This window comes from Pelodiscus sinensis, chromosome 2 (genome assembly GCF_049634645.1).
Source record: "Pelodiscus sinensis isolate JC-2024 chromosome 2, ASM4963464v1, whole genome shotgun sequence".
NCBI lineage: Eukaryota > Metazoa > Chordata > Testudines > Trionychidae > Pelodiscus > Pelodiscus sinensis.
The window spans coordinates 42,668,120-42,691,375 of record NC_134712.1 but is presented as its reverse complement, the minus strand read 5'-3'; the positions used below and the strand labels follow the sequence as shown (position 1 = coordinate 42,691,375).

Sequence of the window (23,256 nt, the reverse complement as noted above, 5' to 3'; positions counted from 1 at the left end):
ATTTTTTGTGCAAGAGGGGCAGTCTAGACATAGCCTTTGAGTGTTGCGAGCAGGAAGCACAAAGTGGTTGTGCTCCAGTGCAACTGTGAGTAGATGCTATGTGTGTGTCCAAGAAAGGTTAATCAGAAAATGTCCACTGCGCTGAGCAGAAATAACATTCATTTCCCTTTGCTCACTAATTCCTGTCCTCAGAAAATATACAAAATAAAAAAGGGTCAGGGCAGAGAATAGGCATGTCTGGATGAGTTTTAACAATGATTTTTGCATACAAATGAAGAATTAATTAAACTCTGTCTTTCCTGATCTCACCCTTCCTACTGGCAATAACGTTGAGGCTGTCCAGCATTTTAAGCTCATTAGTACAGAGTTCTTGCTGTCTGCTGTGCCCATTATATTCCCCATATGCTTTTAAATGAAAAATACTCATGTGGACCATTGTAAGATAAAGTCCAAAGTTTGAAAATCTTTTATTTTTTTTAATTTTTTTTATGTGAAGCAGCAGAGGTTTGAGCTTTTGTATATGTATAATTTTACAGCTGACCCTTAAGTGCCCTAGGCTTGTAATTGCTGGTAATATTTTGGTCATGGTACATATCAACACTGTGATAAAAAGCATATCATATAACAACAAATGACATTAAATTAGGCTGCAATTCAAATAAAAACATCCTGTAATACAAAATCTGAACTTCTGTACCCTCTGGTGGTGTAACACAGTCCTTAACAGTGGCAAAAATTAAACACATGACCAACAGAAACAGTGTGAATGTGTGGAATAAATAAGCAAGTATTGTAGTTTTATTTAGAAGATGAATGTGGCAACATTTGGACCTAGTCATGCAAACACTTAAGTATATGCTTAATTTTATGCATGGGAATAATACAGTCTCATCAAGATCATGCTTAAATATTTTTAAGACCTGGGTTTTGGATTCCGGTCTGTAGTTCAGTATTGCCAAGAATATCAAGTGTTCAAAAAGCCCCACAGTAACATGAGACTGATTTAAAAGTAAGGAGGTTTTACAAGATTATAAAATCTGAGTTCCTTTTTTTGCCTTTTGCTTGTTTAAATCTTTAATGATCACTTATTAAAGATTTTCTCCATAGCTATGAGTCCTATTTTTGTTTTAAATTAAGATGGAAATCTTCCCATTATAACATGACTCAAGTAGCTAGTGATTTAAGAAAACACCAAATGCTGCAAGACTTGCAATGAAATCACAAGAGTTGGCAATATTGAATTTTGTACACCTTTGTGTGAGAGCACTGTCTAAATGAAAACTGAAACAGTGGGCCTCATTGTGTATACTCAGAGCTGACTGTTGCTTAATATAGTGCATCTCTGGTTTGCACTACTTTAATACAGACTGTATTTTTTAAGTGGAAATGCCATTATTTTCCTGCTCCAGTGGAGCCGCTGTAATGCACCATGAAACTTATATCACCCCCTTGCTCATCACTGTGGTACCTGTACAGTTGTAATAAGGGATATGAATTTATTGAAAGATAAGAAGGTATTTTATGTACTGTCTCTGTAGAAAGTATATTTGTCAAATAAACTGCCAAGAGCAGCAACAGAAGATAACAGAATGAATAGTTGTAAAAGGGAGCTGTAGACACAAATATGATTGTCATTGTGCAGCTGGAGCTGATTGTTTGCAAGTCTTCCACAGTGCAGCCTATCACCAGTTTAATCTGACCCTTCCGTTTATTTGTAAGAATTGTGTATTTCTTTTCAGCATTAGTTTACAGTGACCAGTAGCTTAATGCTTAACCTTCTCTCTCTGAACGATTGCTTTGATTAAGGTATGGTATCATGTAGCAGCAAACGTAAGACATGAATCCTGAAAAACTCACATAACTTGTTTGGTAACTTAAAGAGTAGTTAGTGCTTAATACATGGTGAATACATGCCTCTGAAATCAGAGAGAAGAGTTTTGTGTTCAGTTCCCTCATGAGAGAGCATAAAGCTTGTTTTTTGTGGTTGTCACGGAGAGACTTGCCTGGCTGGATGCTTCCTGGTTGTATTAGCATAATCCAACCCACACTGAACATACGCCCAGCACTACCTCATTTTACCACTGGCCTGAAGCCAAAAACACAAGCACTACAGTGAATATAAGGGAGAAAATTACAGAGAAGAAAATAAACTAACCTAAGAGTAGACCAAATTTCTAAACAGAAAAGAAAATGTATTACTTAATATGACTAGTTTTCCCCTTTCAGATAGCTATTTACATGGTTAAAAGCAAACATACTTATCAAGTATATAGAATATAATAAGAGAACAGCTGCAGAATCTAAGTGCTTCTGTTCATCTCTTTCTCTAGCTTTGAAACTGAAAACTCTCAGAAGACGATCTGGAGACTGGAATTGAACAGGGTAATTCTGCATTGGTAATTTGTTAAGGAGAAACTTTGGAGGAGGTAAAGCATGGCAGGGGCAAAAAGCAAAAAGAAAAGTGCAGTGTGGAGGAAGATCCATGCTCTTCGCTGTGAAGATATCAAATTGTGGTGTTTAAGAAGGCTGCCTATTTTGAAGTGGGCACCTAGCTACAATTTGAAGGAAAACTTGATTCCTGATACAATCTCTGGTATGATGCTGGCAATTCAACAGGTGCCTCAAGGTATAGTAATATATCTGATTTTTCACATTTTAAATAACTTACGTGAGACAACTGTCATATTTCAGTAGAGTTTTTATTTCTTGCTTCCCAATGTTAGGATGAATGGTGGGGTTAAAAGAAACTAGAAAAAATTGTATATTTTAATTAGACCTAATATAATGGGATGTGTAGGAGAGAGGTTTTTAGACCCCCTCACTTTTTATACAGTGAACATCTTCCCTTGTTTCTCACTAAGGTCTGTGAATAAAGGTTTAATGTTATTATGTACCTGTCACTTTAGACAGTAACACAAAACATATTGCAGTGTATGAGAGAGCAATGACACAGGGATGAATGCTGTTGTAACTTGCCATCACTTCCCACTTTCAAATCAGAAACACAGAGCTACAAAATAAACTTTGTTTCTTAAGAGATGTTGTTTTGTTTTCGAAATAAGCATCAGTATTACACAATTACCTGCAGGAGCCTGGAGAACTTCAGTAAACAAGTAACAAAATATTCTATACATAAAAAAGGCTCTCTGCCATAGCTGTTATCTACTGACAGGATCCTGTGTGCATGGAGAGCTTATTCATTTCAGCGTACATGTTGGTTTAATGAGATGTACTGTATCACATTACCTATTGCATCTCCCTTTCTAGCACTAATATAAACTAGGGGTGGAGCTGGTGTCTATTTTGGCAGCCCTAGGTAAGTAACAGCACTCTGGATGTATCTAGTGATTGTTTCAGGTGAAAAATACAAATTAATGAATGATTCCAGAGAAATGAAGTCTTCTATCTGTTTAACATCATTGTTAAAAGCCATGTTAGTTTCTTTCCTGCCCAAAATGGACTCTGAATCTACTTCTGTGATGCAAATTATAGATGTTTCTATTTCTTTACGGTTTCTCAGAATGACTAGCCTTAACTATCATTCATGCTATTCAATTATAAGCACTTCTTTAATTGAATTATTCTGTAGCTGGAAGCAACTGGTTTGTGTAAGTATTTGTGCTTTTAGGGTAATTAGGAACATCTGCATTGGCATGATTTAACTTTGAGAACCTTAATACTGTAATGTACTGTAAGTTATCTAATTTCACTGGTATAGGCTTATACAATTGTAAATAAAATGCTGCTAATAACAATATGTTACATTACAATACAAATTAGGGAAAATTATACATTGCTCTTAGTTTTATCCACCAATATCTTAAGTACTGTAAAGCTGGTTCCCAAAGGTTATTTGTTTTACAAAAAAAAAACTTTAAAAAGCTCAGGTGGTACTGGAAAAAATGGCGCATTCCAGATTATTCTGTCTCGTGTGTTATGTAATCTAGAAAGAATGTGATACAACTTTAAATTAAGTCTGTTGTTGCTTAAAACCAACAAACAAAAAACCTTCAAACTCTATCCTCCCCAAACCAAACAACCCACAGAATCTGAGAATGAATTATCTTTCTGTTTTGAAATGGTCCATTTTGCTTGAAGCTTGTTTAGAAGTGTAAGAGTGCGTGTGTGCAATATGTTTTCAGATTGTTTGCATGCACTGTTTCCACATTGCATCTCTCATCTGGTACTGAAGCCATATTTTAATGTTAATCAGAGATTAGGAATACAGAAAAAAATAAGAACCAATCCGGTTTGTTGCATAGCATGAATAAGAGAATATAAATCTTGTAAACTTTCTATGTCTGGGGTTCTTTCTCTATAATACAAGAACAAAGAGTTATTTGGTGAAAATGAAAGCAGTAAATTTAAAATGGTTAAAAGCAATTAAATTAATAAACAACTGATTAGTGACCGGTGGAACTCACTGCCACAGGATATTAAGGCTAAAAGCCCAGTGTGATTAAAAAAAAGAGCTATTTATACAGATATTGTGGTCATCCTGCAGTTTTTAAGGACTAGAAGCCATCAAGTTACAGGGCATAACTCAACCACTAGCTTGGTGATGGTTAAGAAAGAACTTCCTCTACCAATTGTATTTTCCATAATTGTTTACAATGGGAATTCTTGCACCTTCCTTGGAATCATCGGGTATGGCCATGTTCAGAGACAGGATACCAGACTAGAAGGAGGACTATTCTCGTCCGGTTTGACTGTTCCTGACTTCCTATGTCTGAACAAAATGTTGAGCCACATGGTCATTCTTTGGGTCACTCTTTGTTGGAGTAGAAGCATAAGAAAGGAAATCATTGCCCTTGCATCATGTATTACAGCTCAAACCACAAAAATAATGCTCTTAGTTATTCTTCCTGAAGTATTTTGAAACCATTTGGACAGAGCTGTAATTCAGTAGCAATTTTTGCTATTGCTGTTGTCTGCTTTATATAACTTAAAGCAAGTAGAGAGATGGAACAACAATAAACAGCTGCAGATAATGTATTTTGTGTGCTCTGGAGGCCATTGTGAAGACAGTAAAATTCCCATCTCCAAGAAGTCTAGAAGCAAAAAGACATTCCTCCTCAAAACAACAATGACAACGAAAAATCCAGCTAATCTTCTGCAGAGCAGTCGTCTTTTGTGTCCTCGGTATATTTGTCGCTTTTTACTTAAGTAGGATTTTAAAAGCTCACAACCAAAATTTTAAATTAACCAATGATTTTTGAGTTTCTCATTTTCTCATTTTTTGGGTGCCCAACTGAACCTCCTTATTAGATGGCTGATATTTAGAGGTCAAGTACCCTGTGCACTTTCCAAAGATCAGGCTTCAATAAAATGTGTAGAGTTGAGCATTTGAAATATGAGGCACAGGACTTATAAGTCACTTCAGAAAACTGTAGATCTAAAATTTTCTTGTAGACAATATTCTACACATTGTGTGTATTTGTATAGGGAATTGGAGGGGTGACATCCAGAACTTAGAAAGAAATTACGCAGAGAAAGTGTTTTCCATCTTAATATTTGGTTTTGTTCACTTTTTCATACTTTGGGGAAGAGATGAGTTTTAGGAGCAACGTTAATTCAGTGGGAACTAGATTGGCAAACTGGGATAGGGAGAGTGTTCCGTGTGTAGAGGTGACATTGAAAAAGGCACTAATAATGTACTGAGGGCTTGTTTCAATGGCTTCATGTCACCTGTTCTCTTGTTCCCTCTGGTAGATGGGGTTCATAAAAGGCAGAGCAAGATCATATGTTCTGGCAGTTCTGGCCCTGTGGAATAGTTCCTAGGATACTGTTACAGCTAGTGTAGGTTCATGCAGCACTGAGGTGATTTACAGCCACCTTTGCCTCCTTGCTGCATCTCAGCCCAGATGAGGATTGAGCTCAAAGTGTCTTAAAATTAACCCTCCCTCCCCGAAACTCAAGCTTTTGTGTGCCCTTCCATACAGCTGTAGAAGTGAATCCAGCAATAAGTCACTAGAAATCTCCCTGCTTGACCCTCACTGTAACAGAGAGAGCAGCAACATCCTGGGCTAGTTGTGGCCTTTTTGTAAAGTAGAGAATGTAGCAGTATTCTGTCCTCAGCATCTCAAGAATGGGGCATGAGATCAGCGTGTGAAAGATGTGGGTGGAGTCCTGTGATGATTCTGACGATGACATTTTGATGCTTGGTTTTCTGAAATCAGGTACTGATTGAAAAATGTACCCAGAATGTAGGCCACACCAGCAAGAAGAAACTTCTTATCGGAGATTTGGAGGCCTAGAGAAAGGCTTCTCTTCTTCTATATCCTGTCTGGGCAAATCAATGTGTTCTTGGCCTTGCTTAGGTTCAGATTCATTCTCAGATTTTCCTGATACAAGTGCAACAACAACAAATATCACCTTTATTGTCAAAGGAAATAAAGATGTGATTGGCTGTCTCATGGTGTTACCCCATCTGCACTCTCTTTCAAAGGTCTCCAGTACGCACCATATAGAACTGGAGATCATCATAATCAACACCTATCCTTAAGGGAATGTATAATTTCTGCAAAGAATTCATCATCTAAGCTTGTTTCTTCAAGTTCTGTTGAAATTAGTTCAATATTCCCAGTCATGCTCAACCAGCCTTCTAGCCAACATAGGCAGTGAGTTATATGGGCCCGTGATGCTCATGTTCCACCAGAATTCAGGAACATAGGCTCAGCTCCACCAATGTTTGGGCTTATATTTTGAGAGTCATGCCATCCATACGATGGACCAGCGCAACTGCCCAATGCGTCAGGAGGACATAAGGTCCAGGGCAGCCTTAAGAGTGTCCAGGGGGCCTGACACTGGCAGCTGTGAGTGACATGCCCCATCCTGCCCTGCTCCACCCCACAGAGCCAGCTGCCAGTGTCACTTGGGGGAGGAGCTGGAAGCCAGAAAGAGGTGTAGGGGTAAGGGTTTGGGGGAAGGGATGGAATGGGGGCAGGGCAGGGATAGAGGAGAGTTGGGGAAAATAGGGGTGAAGCAGGGTTGGAAAGCAGCAGGGAAGAGATGGGGGTTTGAGGGAAGAGGTGAAGTTGGGGTGGGGCCAAGCAAAGTGGGGAAGGAAGGGGCCAGATTGCTCGCTGCTGAAGGATGAGGGATCTGTATAGGACGGAGGGTGTGGGAGCATGCTGGAGGTTGGGAGTCTTGAAGAGGAGTGCCAGGGATGGAGCACCACAGCCAGAGCTGCGCAACCAACGCAGAGCTCCATAGCCACCTGGCTGCACAGCTGGGACCGGAGCTATGTGGCCGGGTTGGAGGGACAGGACTGGAGCTCCACGGCCTGGGCCAGAGCTCCCTGGCTGCCACTGAGGCTGGGGCTGAAGTTCCTTGTCTTCAGGAGCCAGAACACAACCAGGGACAGGGCCAGAGCTCCCTGGCTGGGGCCTGAGGTCCATGGCCACAGCCAGGCTAGAGCTCCCCAGCCGATGGGACCAGGGAGTTCCGCTGGGGCCAGAACTCCCCCACCATGTTGTCTGACCTTCCCCCCCCCCCCCCCCCCCGGGCTCCTGACAGAGTCGCCGGTGCCATTTATACTCTGCTGCCACACCTCCCTCTTCCTGGGCTCTGTAGTCCAGAAACATCTGTGGTCCATGGTGGACCATGGATGTGGCCGGACCAGGGAGTCCTGGTTATGGGAGATACAACCTATACACTTATTTTATTTAAACCATTGTGTGTTTGGATTGAACTGCTTGGAAACCTCCATTTGAGATAACTGTGCTTACCATTTTCTATTAGTGAAATAAGGACTCTCTGAGTTTGTTTTTTCTAGAAGGAAAGAGCTGGACAGTTACATGACATCCATTTCTGGGGACTAGTGTAGGACTGGAAATTTGCTGGTGTCACACTATAATGTAATTTGGGAGTGGCTGGTTAGAAGCACGCCTGTGATTCAGTTGGGAGTGATTTTGCCTGCTAGAAATTGTTTGTGAACAAGGCAAGAGTAGCTGTTCCTGCAGTAAAGCAGTGTAAAAAGCACTGATTCCAGGTTGGAAAACTGAGTGGACACAGCTGTTTGGCAGTCCAGATTGTACCCTCGGGAATGTCACAGTGTTAGCCAAGAAACACATGTAAGTGGGATGCCACTGAATAAGTTAATTTTGCAGAGAGAATGGGAAATATGCTCTAAGCGCAGTTTTGTCCTGCCCATGATGCATCAGTCATCAGCAGTGGCCTAATTCTTTGTCCTCTTGTTCAATCCAGGAGAGATGATCAAAGTCATGATTCTTGCTGAGCCTTCTGGTGCTACTCTTATGATCAACAAAAAATTAATAAAATAAAAAAAATAAAGCTTCAGAAGGGTGAGATTGGACTCTCATTTATAGTAATGATTTTTTTTGTTTTTATTTTTTACTTTTCTTGGGGATATTGGCATACCTCCTTAAACATGGTGATAGCGGGGCTGTGTCCAGACTACATCCCTTTTCTCAAAAAAGGGATGTAAATTACACACTTTGAAATTGCAAATGAAGCTGGGATTTAAATTTCTCATGCTTCATTTGTGTAATGGCAGCCACATTTTTTTTGGAAACGGGGCTTTTCGATAGGAAAATGGCAGTTTAGATGGGGCTCTTTCAAAAATAAAACCCTTTTTCAGAAGATCCTGTGCACCTCAAAAATGAGGTGTACAAGATCTTTCGAAAAAGGGTTTTATTTTTGAAAGAGCCCCGTCTAAACTGCCGTTTTTCTATCCAAGCCCCATTTTGAAAAAAAAATGCAGCCGCCATTATGCAAATGTAGTGCGGGAATTTAAATCCTGGCTTTACTTGCAATTTCGAAGTGTCTAATTTAGAAAAAAGGGATGTAGTCTAGACACAGCCTGAGAGAGTTCCAATGTTCTTCATCTCAAAACCACATAGGATGACCAATAACTCTTAATATTTCTAAACTCAAAAGTTTAAAGTTTAGCAAATGTCTGTTAATATGCATGGCTTACAGCAGTGTTTTGAATGAGCTCCTGTTTTCGGTAAAATTCTGATCAGACTCAGGCCTGAGCTCTTCCCATTTTCATTCTGATTATGGATCATGATATGTAGAGTGGCCAAATAAGATAATTGAGTCCAATCTTGGATGACCATGTAGAAATGCAGCTGAGGTTCACCACCTTCTTTCTCAGACAAATTAGACCTTGCAGGTGCACCTCTGTTCAGCAATAAAACAAATCAACAAAACAAAACCGTGGCAATGAGTCTCACAGCACAGGCCTATTGACTCATGTTGCAGGGCAAAATATTGCAGTGCAGATGTTTGGGCTTGGGCTAGAGCCTAATTATGGGGTTTTGTACCGTGAGTTCCATCCTGAGCCTGAAAGTCTACCCTGCAGTTTTAAGCACCAAAACTTTAATTCCGTGAGCCTAAGTCAGCTGATTCAGGCCAGCTGTGGCCAGGCTGTGTGTCTTTTATTGCAGTGAAGATGTACCTAAGTCTTGCTCCTGAGGTTCTGATAACCATAATCTCCTGCTGGCACCCCTTATATCTTGAAGCACTTCTGCTTAAGCGTGCGCAGGTCGGACCCCTTCCTGCTATCCACTTACTAATACTTTGCACTTTCCATCTGAGGATATCAAAGCTAATAACTGGCAAATTCAGTGATTTTTATAACTGTCAAAGAGAAAAAAATACAACAGAAGATTAATAGAAAACCTGCAATGTCTTATCTCTGACTGCAGTCTTTGTCTGCCAAGATCATGACATTTGACAGGATTTATAAGAAATATTTGTTTTGAGAATGGGTTTGTCCACGTGGTACACTGTTTAACTATGCAGGCACTTAAAAGATGGGTAAATCACTTGTATAGCAGCATGTAGGTGCAATATTTAGAGGACATTCATTTACAAATATTTGTGGGTAGGGGAACATTCCCTGTTACAGTGACAGCAGAAGGATAGATTTTCATGTGCAAATTTACATGCAGTATTATACACTTGTTGATTTTTCTGTGACCTTCTGTGACCATGGAAGGTTGCAGATCAGCTACTTATGCCCAGTTAAAGCATTCATTATAATGTTGACTCTTCTGTGACCTTCTGAGGGCATGGAAGGTTGCAGATCAGCTGTTGTGCCCAGTTAAAGCATTCATACCAAACTGAAAAAGGCTCCTGAGGCATAGTTATCTCCCCTCTTGTATGTGTGCGTGCTGGAAAGTGAAGAATATGCGACTGAAGCCTGATTTAAAGCAGTCTCTCCATCCCTGTCAGCTCTCTACTCGATTCTTCAGAGCCAATAGTGACTTACTGTGACTGGTTCTTTTTTTTATTTTTATTTTTTAAATTAAAGTTAATTCAGCCTAGAGCTGGATTTATTGCTGAACAAATAAAATCCCTCACACTGACTGCCATTAAAAAGGAGCTGTACCTGGTTTCATGCATTCCTGCATTCATGCCCAAGATTTTGGAGGCAGGGTGCCAGCATTAGTTTTTTCAGACCTCTGATGCAGGACCCCCAGCAGTGTTGTTTCAAAGGGAGATCCGTTGCCTAGGTTTTGCAGGCTCTTTCCTTAAGCCTTGACATAAATGTACTCATAATGATTCACTTGATTTAATCAGGTGAAATCATTGTGTTTCAGCATGTGAGAATGGGGTGAGGGGAAGGCTTGTTTTACAGATTCATAGTTACATTATGTGCAGATTATGATAAATAAGCTTCCTTGGAAGCAGAGCTAGAGAAGGCTCCTAGAGAAGAGTATTGTAGCATCCATGCAATTTGCAGCCCACATCAGTACATTCTTATGGAAGAAAATCGCTCACATCTTACGAGTAATGATCTGAGCCCAGAGTTATGAACTGTAACACGGTTATCTATCTATCTATCTATCTATCTATCTATCTATCTATCTATCTATCTATCTATCTATCTATCTATCTATCTATCTATCTATCTATCTATCTATCTATCTATCTATCTATCTATCTAATCTCAGAGATTCACAGTCATACCTCTTCTCAGTGGAAGCCCTGGGGTGTAAAATTCTGAATTCTAGAAAACTAACAAAATATTCAGAGACTTCATGTCAGAGATTGCTCTTGACATTCAGGCCCCCTCTTGTGGTGACAGGGCAACTTTGCCTCAGTTTCCTTCCTTCTTTAGTGGACTTGTTGCTGTTTAGTCTGTTTGGGCTCTTTGTTATGATCTCAGCCATTCAGCTGAGTAACTGGTAGTTTTCTCTCCTCTCAATGGCTTTTGGGCCAATATGTCAGGAGGCCAGTTGCTCAAGGTAAAGGGCTTACAGTCCCTGGCTGCTTTGAGTGTGGCTCACTTGCTCAGGGTTTATCAAAACCTTCTTACTAGGTTTGGAAGGGGAGCCCAGGTTCACCAACTCCTGTGGATTCCAGGCTAGGGACCCTGTATGAAGAAATTGGGACCAATCTTTCCCAACCCCTTCCTGCATCCCTGTCTTGCTTGCTACCATACCTCTCTTGTAGGCTGTTCTTCAGAGTCTCATCCTGTGGTCCTATTCTCCAGACATACAGGTTCCTGGATGGGCTTTTCACCAATCTGTAGCTGACGGCTCCTGCTCTCAGAAGCTCTTCAGCCTTTCTGGCAGCCATACCCTGCCCTTTGCCCTGCAGCCTTTTTATCTCTACTGCTGTTGTAAGGCCACCAAATGGCCCTAGCTGAGAAGGCAGTGAATTTCCCTATTAATGTTTTCATGACTGTGACTAGGTTTGGTCATTATGTCCCAGGACCTCCTTCTCTGACTTCTTTAACTTTGACAATGGGGTCAAAAAAATTGTTAAAAATTTGAATGTCCAGAACGGCCTCACCTACCAGCTATGTCCGTCTGAAACACCTATCTTCCAAAAGAACATCAGAAAATGGTGGCTCATGTCATGCGGCTGGTTCATCACTCTGTTCAGTAACCATGAATAGGTTAGTAACAGAGCTGGTTGGAAAATTCCATGGAAAAATTAAACAGATAAAGATGGAAACACATTTTTTTTCACATTTCCCCTTCCCCATTTTTAATTAGCTCCATATCAAAAACAAAGGGAGAGGTAATTTTAGATGGAATGGATCATGATGCATAAAGACTTGTGTTATTGCAAGAGGGACACAGATGGGAGAACATACAGCAACAACTTTTTTACTGCTTTCCCTAGTGAAAAGGGCACTCCCTAAAGTTCTTGTTTCACATGATGCTGTTTTTGCTAATACCAGTTACAAGCACACTTGACTAATTTTCATCTGAAATACAGGATTGACATGGACCAGAAACTCTTGCAAAATCTAATATGAATAGAAATGCTTGCCATTTTTTTATTTCAATGAAAATCATTGAATGTTGGGAATCAAAAATTTTCCTGTAATGTTTGGAACTCAAACATTAATGTAGGTTTGTGGTAGGATAGGAAAACAGAGTAAAATAGGCCAGACATGATACACTCTAAACGGATCAAGCCAACTTTTACTTTCTTATGTGCAGCAAAAGGCAAATATCAGTCGTAACTGATTCTGATCAATCATAAATTACATTTTAAATACTTTTAAAAACATCTAAGGTGATGAGTATTGAAAAGTAAACTTTTTAAAGAATCTGATTATTAAATGGGTTTTGTTCCTTTAAATTATTGTATAAACTAATTTTGATCTTCTGTTCCAATTTATAAATTTTAATTAACTTACATTCACCTCCTTTGAGATTTATAACAAACAATAGATTGCCACAGAGTGGGCATTGTGACTTAGTTACAATAGAAAAATATTACCATTGTTGTCATAACAATCCATGGTCACATATTCTAGAACCAGAGTCAACAGTTAACTCTGTCAGTATCCAGACCAAAATCCATACTTTGTGCTTTCAAGTCACAGGCTTGTATGCTCATTGCTCAGTGGTATAAAGAAGCAGCCCTGTTGATGGGAGCAAGACAAATGTTGACGAAAAAATGAAGACAGTAGAAAAATAGTGCATATTCAGAATTGTTCTCCAGCATGGCCTAGATCAGCCCAAACCTAATGATCTTCCCAGGATACTGCAAAAGCCATTGATTTGGTAGGATTCATTTTGGGAAGGAGGAAGCTATGATTTAGGCTGAGAAGGATTGCCTGGAGTTTTTCCATTTTTATTTGGACCATTTGAGGTAAATTGTTATATAAAGTTGCTAGCTGGGATAGTTAATTTGCTTGCATATTAGTCATAGTTCTGCTGGGTGAATATCGTACTTCTAATTATTGCTCAGAGCTTTTCTATGTATTATTTTTCATGTTAATATCTAACTACATATTTTTTTTTGGCTTCATAGCCTTAATTTACATGAAAATGCTATATCCAGAATTTAATGATAATCCTTTGTTTCCAGCCATGCTATAAGAGGAAGGAGTTTTTAAAGTTAAAATTGAGAGGTTTGTATTTGGAGGGAAATTCACCTTAGTGCAGAAAAGCCACATTGACCTTATTTCCTCTTGAGCCTGGTTTTAGGGCTTAAGTACAGTTTGAGAGATGTAGAGGGCTTTGTATTTCTCCTTAGCACTGGGCGAATTTCATCCTAATGATGAAATGTTATAAAATCATAGAGTTACAAGGGACAGAAAGTGTCAAAGATGTAGGATTTGTTGTGGCTACTCATCCAAGAGAAAGGACTATCCAGCTTCCTTTGGAAAAGCTCCACTGAAGGAGTTTCCACAACCTCCCTAGGCAGTCTGTTCCCTTGTCCTACTGTTCTTACGGTATGGAAGTTTTTCCTGGGATTTAATCTAAATCTGCTGGGCTGCAGTTTGAACCCATTGTCCTTTGTGGCAAGAGAGGATAACTTCTTCGTCTTTTTTATGGAAACCTATCAAAGTATTGGAAGGCCACAGTCATGTTCTCTTGATCTCCTTTTTCCAAGCTTTGTTTATGTTGATGTAAATATTTTATTGCGAGGGCCCATTTTCAAATGATAACATTTAAAGCATATGTCATTTTGTTGGTCACGTGTACTCAGGCATTTCACATGTCTAAGGGCCAAATTCTGTCACTGGATATGTACGTGCAATTCTCATTTCTTTCAGGACTAATTGTATGTTGCCATATTGAAGAGTGGACTTATTAGTGCTTATCTGTGTGCCCCTGATATGGGATTTGGACATCTCATTAGGGCCTCCGGATTCAAACAAAGGAACAATGTTTGAAATAAAAAAGGACAATCTTTGTGCTCATCAGGTTCCTATCAAGGAAGTTTTCTGTGTGGATTATGAGATGTTTCTAAAAGTCACAGGATTAATTGTAGACCTGAGATACTGATTTCTTTGTTTCTAGGTTAATATTTTTATCTTGTATACCATGATGCCAAAGATATGACATAGTATTTCCATCTGGATACTCATGTGTTCAGAGGCATATATCTGCATGTGGGAAGTTAACTGTAATTCTGACTAATGTGACCCTAATTTGCTTCTTATGGGACACTGCATTACTGTCATGGTTATAATTTCAAACTAGCAGTCAGTAATACTTCTCAAATCAGCAGATTAAGATGCAGGACTCAGCAGCTTTTCTTGTTTACACCCAGATTCATTATGCTATGGCCATCTGCGTTTGCCATCTACCTGCAGTGGTGCCACACACCTTGGTCTGATCAATCATAAATTACATTTTAAATACTTTTAAAAACATCTAAGGTGATGAGTATTGAAAAGTAAACTTTTTAAAGAATCTGATTATTAAATGGGTATTGTTCCTTTAAATTGGTCAATGTAGTGTACCACGTGATGTCTGTCCCGCAGCACAGTGATAGCCAGTGAGCTCCATTTTAAAAGAAACTGTGGCACATAATGCTATCTCCTGATAGTGAGTTAACTAAAGCAAGTCACCACAGTATTTATATATTGTATCTGAACCTATTGTTCGTTCTTTGTTTACTTTGGGATAGCCATTCTTTCTTGAAAACCACATTTCCACTGCCAGTGGGGTTCTCCTTCTTAAATGTAAGGAGGATATGGAGTCTCCATTCATTATTACTTTTCAACGTGAAGAAGTGCAGTAGAATAGTATGTTTACCATCTGCTTCCTGCGTTTTGTCTACTTTTTAACTCAATTAATATATTGTAACAAAGTTGAACCTGAAAAAATAAAACCAGTGAATGAAATCAAAGTGCCCTCTACTCTATTTGTTAATAAAATGCTTTAAACTTTAGTAATACTTTACATCTGATGATTTCATGCTTAAGAAGGATTTATTAAGTTTTATGAAACCCCTCTAATGATACCTATTGCATTGGTGAATAAACTGAAATATGCAGTTTGTCTGAAACCATACAAAATCAGTGGCAGAGCCACGAGTAGAATCCAGGATTCCTGTGTCCTGGTGACCTGTCCTAACCACTGGCTCATTGTTTTCTAGGTAACATAGGACAGGGAAGGGCTCAGCCTTTTTTTTTCTCAGAGGCCCCACTTGATATGCTATAAAAACTCCAGGGCCCAGCAGGAGTATGGGGAATCTCAGGGCAGGGGCCTTTGACTTCTATATGGAAGGACAGGAGAAAGTGGGGCTCAAGTCACTTCTGCGTGGCAGGGTCTAGGGGGGGTGTGCCACAGCCTCCCCTTGACTCACTTCAGCAGGCCATCTAGCCTGTGTGAGTTGTGAGTCAACCAAAATTATACCTTAAAAGTGGGGACTAAGCTCAGAGGCTACGTCTACATTGGCATGATTTTGCGCAAAAGCAATCGCTTTTGTGCAAAAACATGCTGCCTGTCTACACTGACGTTCTAATGTATGAAATCAGTGCTTCTTGCACAAATACTCTGACGCTCCCGCTCAGCGCAACTGTTCTTGCGCAAGAGGACAGTGTAGACAGGCAGCCAAGACATTTTGCGCAAAAGCAGGCTAAACGGAAAAAAGCCCTAGTGGCCGCTTGGACGCTCTGTACCTGCAGGCAGCTCCGGACTTTCTGGTAACCTGAGCCCCCTTAAAGGCAGACGCAGCTTGCAGAGGCCATGAGGCAGAAGCAGCATTGCCACCCAGCTCTGCTGCACGGCTCTACTCCCTGCAACAGCCACCAGACCACCCACGATGGCCACTCCAGAGAGAAAACAACCTGCACCCCCAGCACAGGAGGCCCCAAGGGGCACAAAGCGATGCCCCCCTTCTTGGTCCGCAAGGGAGCTCGAGGCCCTCCTGGGCCAATGACACCCGCTCCCGTTGGTACAACGTGGACATTTTCCGCCGCATGGCCCAGACACACTCTGACCAGAATCATCCAGCCCGGACCCTGAAACAGGTCTGGGCTAAGGTCAAAGAGCTGTGCCTGGGCTATGTCCGGGCCAGTGAGGGCCAGGGGGCAGGAGCCGACACCTGCCCTACTACCAATGGCTCCATGCCATCCTGGGCCAGGCACCACCACCTGCAGGTGCCCCCCCGTCACCAGGCCCAGTGAGGTGGAGGAGGAAGCACAGCTGCCCAGTGGGTCAGAGTACAAGGCGGACCAGGGGAGCACCGGGACCCTCCAGGCGGAGGCCCTCTCCGGCAGCCCCGACGTCTCCCATGCGTCCTCAGAGGCCAGGGAAGGATCCACTGGTGAGTGTTGCACTTTGCACTCACAAGGGTGGGAGGGAGTCAGGCGCCTGGAGGGCGAGGGGGAGAGAGTGTCACTCAGGCTGTGTGAACTGCACTCTGTGTAGCATTAGCAGTAAGCAGCATGTACAACCACGTGAAGCCTGGTGACCGAGCAGCATGTGGCTGCTGCAGGGAGCTCCAGGGCACGCCTGGGACAGTGCTGCTCACACACATCCGGTGGGACCAGAGGGGAAGGGTGGATGCCGACTGGAACCAGCCAGGGCCCACACCTCCTCAAGGGTATAGCACGCAGAACGGCACACTGTCCCATGCCTGGCTGTGAGGCACAGCCAGCTGCTCCTGGGTAAACCGCAGCGTCACAGCCCTGTGAGCGTGGCCCCCACTGAGCCCCTCGCCTGCTCCCGGTGCCCCCGAGGGAAGTCCCTGGGCAACGTGTGTGAGGGCTAGAGGGAGGGGGAGGGGGAAAGCGCTCGGGCCGGCCCTAGGGCCACCTGAGTTTTGCTGCAAGGATGGTACACTCCCCAGTCACGTTTGCCATATGTGCTCCCAGGCACTGTGTGGGGATTCATCTTGCTCCCTGTCAAACACCATTGATTAGCCCAAAGCCTCACAGCCCAAAGCCCACCAACAGGGAGCTCCGCAGGTTAACACAACACAAGCGCCCTTCCACCCCCCAAGGGGCCAGGACACAGACCAGTGGTTCCAATACATGGAGGAGGACCCTACTCCAGGGGTGGTCCTGTATGCAAACATACAGCACGGGGGAAGTGGGGTAACCGAGTGGGCCCAAGCCACACTACTGTGGTGTCACTTGAGCTCAGGCATGGAGGGCATGAGGTGTGGGGACAGTGGTCGGGCTGCCTGACTGACCCATCCTTTCTTCTGTTCTCTGCAGCGGGACCAAGCAGGAGCGGGGGACCCTCCAGCCTTGCGGTAGTGGCAGCACCCCCAGCCGCCCAAGCGCCAGCGAGACCAACTGCTTTGGTGGAATGTTCAGGCCATCAAACGGGTAGAGGCAGCCATCACGTGCCGGATGGAGGCAGACCTGCACTGGCGCCAGGAGGCCTGGGGCCCCTTCCAGGCCTAGTGTGTGCACATGGCGGATGCCATCTCCGCCCTCACCGTGCACATGGGCCATGCCATTCATTGTGGAATGGCATTGTCCCATGCACCTGCCATCCCTCCCATAGCAATGCCCGTGCCCCCTCCTGCTCCTCCCCCTCCTGCTCCCGCAATTCCCTCTCCTGCTCTCGCAATTCCCCCTCCTGCTCCTCCCCCTCCTGCTCCCGCAATTCCCTGTGCTGGCTGCCCCGACGCGGCCTGACCCCCATGTGCAGGTCCACCCCCACAGAAGCAGTCTCTGGGGCCACCCCTCCCAGCAGTAGCTCCTCCCTCCCAGTTAAGAGCCTCCTCCCCCCTCCCACCCTACATTTTTCCCATCCAAAATTGTAAATAGAAAGTTCCAAATGTTATGTTCTGTTCCAAAAAAACCTGTGTTGGTTGTTTATTGGGAGATAAGGGGAGGGGAGGAGGGAAGAGAGATGTCAAGAGAGACAGAGGCGACCCTACTGTGGGCCTGGGAGAACATCTCCGTCAGGGCCTCCCGGATACGCACCCCATCACGGTGCACCTGGCGGATGGCAGCTGTGCGGGGCTGTTGAAAGGCCTGGCCCTCACTTGCCATCCATGCCGGGGGGGAAGGCCTCCCCACTCCGCTCCACAATGTTGTGGAGCGCACAGCATGTGACCACTACCTCGGGGACGTTCGGCTCACCCATCTCCAGACGGGTGAGCAAACAGCCACAGAGTTTGCTTCAGCAAACAGCATAGAGTGCAGGGAGATGGTAGCTAGGGCCAGCCTGTGTGCCAGGGAGGGGGTGGAACAGGGTGTAGGGAGAGGGTAGTTGGGTCTGAGGGCAGGCAGGGGTGTAGCTCAGAATGAAGGGAGAGAGGTATTTGAGATCCTATGCAGGCAAGGGAGTTAGTTGGGGCTGTGTGCAAGGAAGGGATAGCTCAGGGAGTGTGTGTGTGGGGTGTCTCTGGGATCCTGTGCAGGCAGGAGATAGCTCAGGGTACTGGGAAGGGGCTAGCTGGGTCAGTGTGCAGGCAGGGGGTAGCTCAGGACAGAGGGAGGATATAGGGAGAATAATATTAGGGGTTGTGTGCTGGGAAGGCCGTCTTGTGGTCTCTTTTCCGTCTTGTGGTCTCTGTTCCAGCGGCAGGGCAATGTCTTCCCACCTGGGTGCCTCTTACCAGTTTGATCTGTGGGAGCAAAGGGGGCTGGGAGCTGAGGAGCTGCTTTAACTCAGGGCACCAGCAGGAGACATGTGAATGGTGTCATGCCCACTTCATGGCACCAGCCAGAGCCACAGCTCTTCTGCACTGTCTGGCTCTGGATTCCCTTCAACCTGGCTTAGGACCAGGGGGCAGAGATGTGCTGGTGAGGGGAGGTGTGGAGTTGCCCGAGTTGACCGCTGTGCTCTTGCACTGTAGTTTGTGGAGGCAATGCCCTCCATGTCCCCATCTCTGCGGATGGTCACAGAGCTTCTGCCCCAGGGAGAGCTCCTGACTTAGGGATTCAGACCGGTGCTCCCCAGCTGCTGTCTCATGAGGCGCAGCAGAGGCTTGGGCTCTGAATTTCCACTGTGGGGCCCCTCTGGTCCCCTTGAATGGGCTCGTGGACCTCCAGACATAGAAGGAATAAGCAACTACTTCTGCAAACTAAACAGGCATAACAGGACAGAGATTAAAAAGAAAACATGGGGGACTGGATTATGCCTCGGTTGTGCCCCTATGTGAAAATGCACTGCTTGGCAGCAGCTCCCTGAAAGAGGCAGAATTCCTCCAGGAATGCTGGGGATGTGTGGGTCAGAGTGGCCCCTGCTATGCTATTTCTAGACTTCAAAGTGAATTCCATTTGTGTGGGTTAGCTCTGTTGGGCAGTGAGTAGGAGATGGGTTCTAGCTCTTGTTTCCCTGAATGCTGAGCACTAGGATGCCTTGTGCCCTGCTCACACCTTTGTCACATGAACTGGACCAAACACTGTCTGGCCACAGTAGTCACAAGTCTCAGATTCAAACCATTTCTGGAAACAGAAAAACCAAGTAAATGCTTGCAGTGAGATGAGAATCAGGTAAGTCTTATTTATAACTGCATGGTGACAGTGTACTTCCTAGTAGCTAAAGCCTCATTTCCTGCATTAGACCTAAGAGGATACAATTAAAGTAATACTGTGTTTAATCTCATATTGATTACATATTTGCTACTCACAGCTACCAAATGTCCTACAGCAGGAAGGTTCTTAACTTGAGGGTCATTACAATACTCTCCATTAGCCATTATAATTCCCCAATTAATCCTACTTGAACTGAATGATTAAAATTAATTAATGTAAGCAAGTGATTACCTGTTAAAGGGAAACTGCACTAATCTAAGATCCCAAATCATAAGCGACTGTAAGTGCAATTAAAAAACAATAAAGGCCACCACCACTTGACTTTATATATTACAATGTATATTTAAAAACTATTATTTAAATAATAGGCCAAGTTCTGTACTTCCCCTGCAGGAAGGAAATGAGGGAATCACAGACACTGAAAACATTACACAAGAGCTAAATTCTGTAGAGCAGTGTCGAGGTTACCAAACTAGTTGAGAGTTTGCAGTCCAAGCACTGCAGTGTTAACTGTTGTGTTTTTAAATATGATGTTCTATATTTGTAATTGTCTAGTTTGTATGTGCACTCTGTGTTATGATATTGGAACTTAAATATACTATATTTTGCAGCTCACCTTAGACAGAATTTAGGGACCCATTTCACACACATTACTTAGAAAATGGACCCCTGGCTCTAGCCATTCAGTAAAGAGTCCATGGTTCATTTCCTCAAGGTTTATTTACAGATGCAAGTTGTACCACTTTAACTGTAGTGGTTTAGATAAACCAGTACAACTCCTCTTGAGTCAATGAAGTTATACTCATATAGCTAATTCCCAGACAGGAAAGGGGATAATCTATAGCAGCATAAAGCATTTTGATACCAGCATAACTGCATATGCAGTAGGAGGTGTTCCGGTATATTATCTTTATTTAAAAAAAATTATCACCCTAATTGAAATAATTGTGCTGCTAGAACTTTCAAGTGTAGATCAGATTTAGGTAGTCCTCCACTCCATCCTCATGCTCTCCTCTTCTTCCTGCCTGTCCCTTTAGGCAGCACAAGCATTCCGCTCCATCTGTGTCTTCTGGAGATTCTGGTGTGTTTCTTCTCACCTTGTGCCTGCTCTTTTCTATGGATGATGGGTTGCAAATTCTGTCCCGCTGTCCCCAACATGGACATTGGAATTATCAGATGAGGGCAATAATCTATATAGTCCAGCATCTTATTTCTGACAGGCTGTGTCTAGACTGCAGGGTTTTTTCGAAAAAAGTAGCCTTTTTTTCGAAAGAACTTCACCTGCATCTAGACTACAGCCACGTTCTTTCGAAATTAAATTGAAAGAATGCGGCTTTTCTTTCGACGGCGGTACTCCTCATTTCACGAGGAAGAATGCCTTTTTTCGAAAGTGCTCTTTCGAAAAAAGGTTTCTTGAATGCAAACAGGGCTTTTTCGAAAGAGAGCATCCAGACTGCCTGGGTGCTCTCTTTCGAAAAAGCGGCTTGCTTTTTTGAAAGTACTGCTTGCAGTCTAGACGCTATTTTTTGAAAGAGGCTTTTTCAAAAGCATCTTTTGAAAAAGCCTCTTTCGAAAGAGGCTTGCAGTTTAGACATAGCCACAGTGAGTAATCCCAGATGCCTTAGAGTAGGGTGTTGGATGAGGACTCAGGAGGCATGGATTCCATTCCCAGTTCTGCTGCTGGCCTTGGGCAAATCTGTGCCTCCATTTCCCTGTCTGTAAAATGGGGATAATGATACTGCTCTCCTTTGTAAAATGCTTTCAGATCTGTAGATCTATAAGAGCTAGATGTTGTTAATAGATAAGTATGGAAAAATTCACCCACAAAGGAAGATTCCGTCTTAGCTTTTTGTGGATATAATTGTCATTGAAGGCATTTTTCATCTTGCTGTTAAAGCTGTGGACCTCACTGGCCACCAAAACCAAATGCAAAGTAATTTTCTGTCCTGGTGCAAAGTATTGTTTACTAATTCCCATTATCTTTCCCTGTAGGGCTGGCCTTTGCTGTTTTGTCTTCAGTCCATCCAGTGTTTGGCTTATATGGCTCTCTTTTTCCTGTCATCATTTATGCTGTGTTTGGAATGGGACGCCATGTTGCAACTGGTAGGTGTCTGGAAACATTTAGGCTTCCATCCTGTAAGTTGCTGAGCATGTTCTGTGGAATGAGGTACTTCCTCAACAACTGATGATTTCAGTGCAAGTTGAAGGTATTATTTGTCATAGGATCAAACATACTGTGGGGGAGAGAGGGAGGAAAGTGTCTTAAAACAGATCAATCAACTTGCATTTCCATTGTGCCCTTTCGGTACAGCTACATCTTTTTCTGCGTAAGAAAAGTGTTTTCAAGGAAAAAAAAACCTTGTTAAGATTATACTGGACCCATTCCTACCACTATAATTGAATACTGCAGCCATACTTTCTTTATAAATACACTTTATAAATACATATATAGGGGCTTATGCACTTCACTGTACAAATTTGCTTTAAGCTAAAACTTTAGCAGACAGGAGCTCAGCTAAAGAGAGCGGTTTTACTATAAACAGGAAAATATTGGCTGTTCCTAAACTATGGAAAAACCTCATTATTTTTCACATTGCTAAAACAAACCCCAGTACTTCTCTCAAACTCCCCTCCCCCACCAAAAACCCATTCCAAATACTTTAGCAAAATTGGGTTTACTTCTGACAGCTGTGTCTATTGAACTGAAGGGTGTAGATGCCTAACACTCCCACTAAGAGAAGCTAAAGAATCATTAAGTCCCGTAGCTGCCATGCTAGTGGCCTCTCCAGCACTGCTTTGTGCAGAGGAACTGAGGAAATCAATTATATTCATTAGATCAGACCATGAAGACCACTGCTTTGTGGCCTCCCAGTGATCCTTGATGACCAGAGGAAGTATAGGGACAGCCACTTGGTCCCCATGGGAGAGTACAATGAGCCTGATTGCAGGGCAGTCGCCCCTTCTGCAGTCAACAGAAGATGAAATATAAAAGAGGTATCCTGCACATTGGGGGAAAGGGAGTGGCTGTGGGAGCCTTCGGAGTGGGGAGGAGATGGTTCTTGGAAATTTGGAACCATGTGCAACCACACACAAAGCACATCCTGCTGGGCTCACATAGCTCTCCTGCATACATCTCCCCTCTGGCTAATATATTTTCTAAGACGCAAACACTGTCTTTTGAGTAACTACATAGTTTTGAAATTGAAACATGTGCCAAAACCTGTGTTTAGTAATACTGTTAACAGCTCCATAGGAGACATGTGGTCTGCTGGGAAACCAGTATACATTCCAAAATACATAGAATGTGTATCCCAACGTATGTATGTTATATTGTCAAGCCTCCAGAAAATTTACAGCAAAGGGGGCATGAATCCTGTGTTGAGGTCCTTGGGTTTTGTTGCTCTGATGTTGCAAACTAGAAAATCTGCAGAAGCTTATTTTTCAAAAAAGTTGTTTTAATCCATGAACTATTCACATAAATAACACCATTGTTACAGTATGCCTTGTGTTACGCATTCTAATATTAAATTCTGTTTTTGTAAAGCTGTCCTCCACCCACATATTGTTAAGGAAGAAGCTGG

The 23,256-nt window shown here is 42.9% G+C and overlaps 1 protein-coding gene across 5 annotated transcripts in view; it reads left to right on the top strand.

The window, feature by feature from the left end:
* Positions 1-23,256, top strand: part of SLC26A7 (solute carrier family 26 member 7) — a 172,184-nt gene that overhangs the window by 43,740 nt on the left and 105,188 nt on the right. For 3 of the 5 annotated variants that reach the window (XM_075920400.1, XM_075920402.1, XM_075920401.1), the window contains 2 exons: positions 2,331-2,626; positions 21,668-21,778. In XM_075920400.1, the coding sequence (XP_075776515.1) occupies positions 2,434-2,626; positions 21,668-21,778 (304 nt within the window). In that variant the 5' untranslated portion in view covers positions 2,331-2,433. Of the gene's footprint in view, positions 1-1,918; positions 2,627-12,662; positions 13,087-21,667; positions 21,779-23,256 lie in introns of those variants that run through there. The other 2 variants (XM_075920403.1, XM_075920404.1) reach the window with 2 other exon arrangements.